We start from the raw sequence: 1843 nt of genomic DNA on the forward strand, positions 1-1843 counted from the left end.
GGCACTTCTAGGGCACGCAGTGTATTTCCAGACAAACTTCGCAGCAGGGCAACGCTGCCTTACGGCATCCGCAATGCCATCGCGCTGCGCCTCATCGGCCGCCAACGCAACGACAAGCCCGCCCCGTCCGGTCCCAGACATCTTTGCACCGAGTGCGCCATTTTCGCAGCAAAAATTCACGATAGTATCAAGCTCTGCACAGGACACGGTGAGCTCCTGACAAAGTTTATGGTTCTCGTTCATCAACTCCCCCACACGAAACACGTTCCCAACCTCCATGGCCGCCTTGGCCTCCCCCACACACGCATTGTAGCGCTCCAATAGGGCATTAAACCATGTGGGGTTATTTTCCTTCAGCTCTCGGATTTCCCCAACGACTTTGGTGGTACTTGTCGTAATACCCGTGCTGCACACCACCAGAAACAGCGGTCTTGTAATGAGCACACGACAAAAGTTCGACACACCATTGACACGTCGATATGAAATGAGTCCACCAAATGTCGCGGCCGTATTATCTGCCCCACTCGGTGTTCCGTGGTAGCCACCCTCTCCAACGAAAGCGCTGAGGTTCACTTCATCTTCGGTCAAATCCAAACCGTACATCTCACTTAACGCACGTGAGAGGGAAACAACGTCGCTGGCAGAAGCCCCAATGCCACTCGTTGGAACAAGTGGCCCACCCAAATGAATGCGCACACCGTCAACACTGGTATCAATATTCAAGTGACGGAACACCAGACGATGGGCAAGACGCTGCTCCTCAGCCTTCTCCACAATATAGCCTGGCACAGCAGGACGACCGTCCACAACACAAATCCCCGGCTGCCCCTTCGTCAGCTCCAGTCGGCATGAGGTGTACTCGTCAATGCCCGCCACAAGAGCCTCCGCGCCATAGACAACAAAGTGCTCCCCAAAGAGAATAATTTTTCCAAAACCAATGTGGTTCTTCTCTGTTCGCTCAACAGCAGCACGTCGCATGTCAACAATATTGTGATAGTCGAGAAAGTGAATTGAATAGACACAAACTGTTCCACCAGCCACCCCAAAATGACATGCAAAAAAAAAAAAAAAAAGGTCAAGAAGCATCCAAAACACAAAGAAAGGCGTACCAACGCAGACAACATGGCCAAAACACAACAAACACCACCGCACCACTACAATGAAAAAGTAACGCAAACAAAAAAAAAGAACGGAGCGTCCATGCAACCGCAACAAAAAAAAAAAAAAAAAGTAGAAAATAACTTCCCTCCCGTCAAGCAAAAAAAAAAAAAAATGACCCAAAAGCAAAACATAAAGAAAATTTAAAAAAAAAAAAAAAAGACCACAAATTAGGTTAAATAACGTTCCTGTACTTCCATCGGACAAACGTGTAATTTATTTCATTAGTCCTCAGCAAACCCCAATCGGCTCCTGAACCCCAATCATCATTCATAACATAAAACAAAAAGGGGGAAGGAGAAAAGCGGTGCTAAACGCCCCTTCATACATAAATACACTGACAACAACAACATAACACCCAATTCATCCATCATTACGGCAGTCCATAAGAACAGGAGGCATCAAAAATAAAGAAATAAAATACTCTCCTCAGAATACACCCGTACAACACAAACATAACTCTCTCAAAACAAAATAAATAAAAATAAAATATAAAAAAAAATAAGAAGCAAAAGCACACATTTTAACGGCCAAACACAATCCGCATCACTGGATTTTATTTAAAACACATAATTTACTGCTCAAATGCGCAAAATCAAAGCAGACACACACACACACACACACAAAGGCATGTATATTTCACAAGAACAAAAAAAAAAAAGGCACATTTACCACAAAAAAAAAA

At 44.8% G+C, this 1843-nt stretch overlaps 1 protein-coding gene across 1 annotated transcript, besides 4 other annotated features; it reads right to left on the reverse strand.

Annotated features, from left to right (window-relative positions):
* Positions 1-1086, reverse strand: Tc00.1047053436521.9 (mevalonate kinase, putative; the record flags this gene model as incomplete). Its single annotated transcript, XM_797435.1, has 1 exon — positions 1-1086. A coding segment is annotated over one exon (1086 nt), but the record flags the coding sequence as incomplete, so codon positions are not given.
* Positions 1-1843: a sequence feature (heterozygous, Esmeraldo-like haplotype).
* Positions 1211-1321: a sequence feature (T-rich).
* Positions 1625-1665: a sequence feature (T-rich).
* Positions 1763-1783: a microsatellite.

This window comes from Trypanosoma cruzi, genomic scaffold (assembly GCF_000209065.1).
Source record: "Trypanosoma cruzi strain CL Brener 1047053517091 genomic scaffold, whole genome shotgun sequence".
Taxonomy (NCBI): domain Eukaryota; phylum Euglenozoa; class Kinetoplastea; order Trypanosomatida; family Trypanosomatidae; genus Trypanosoma; species Trypanosoma cruzi.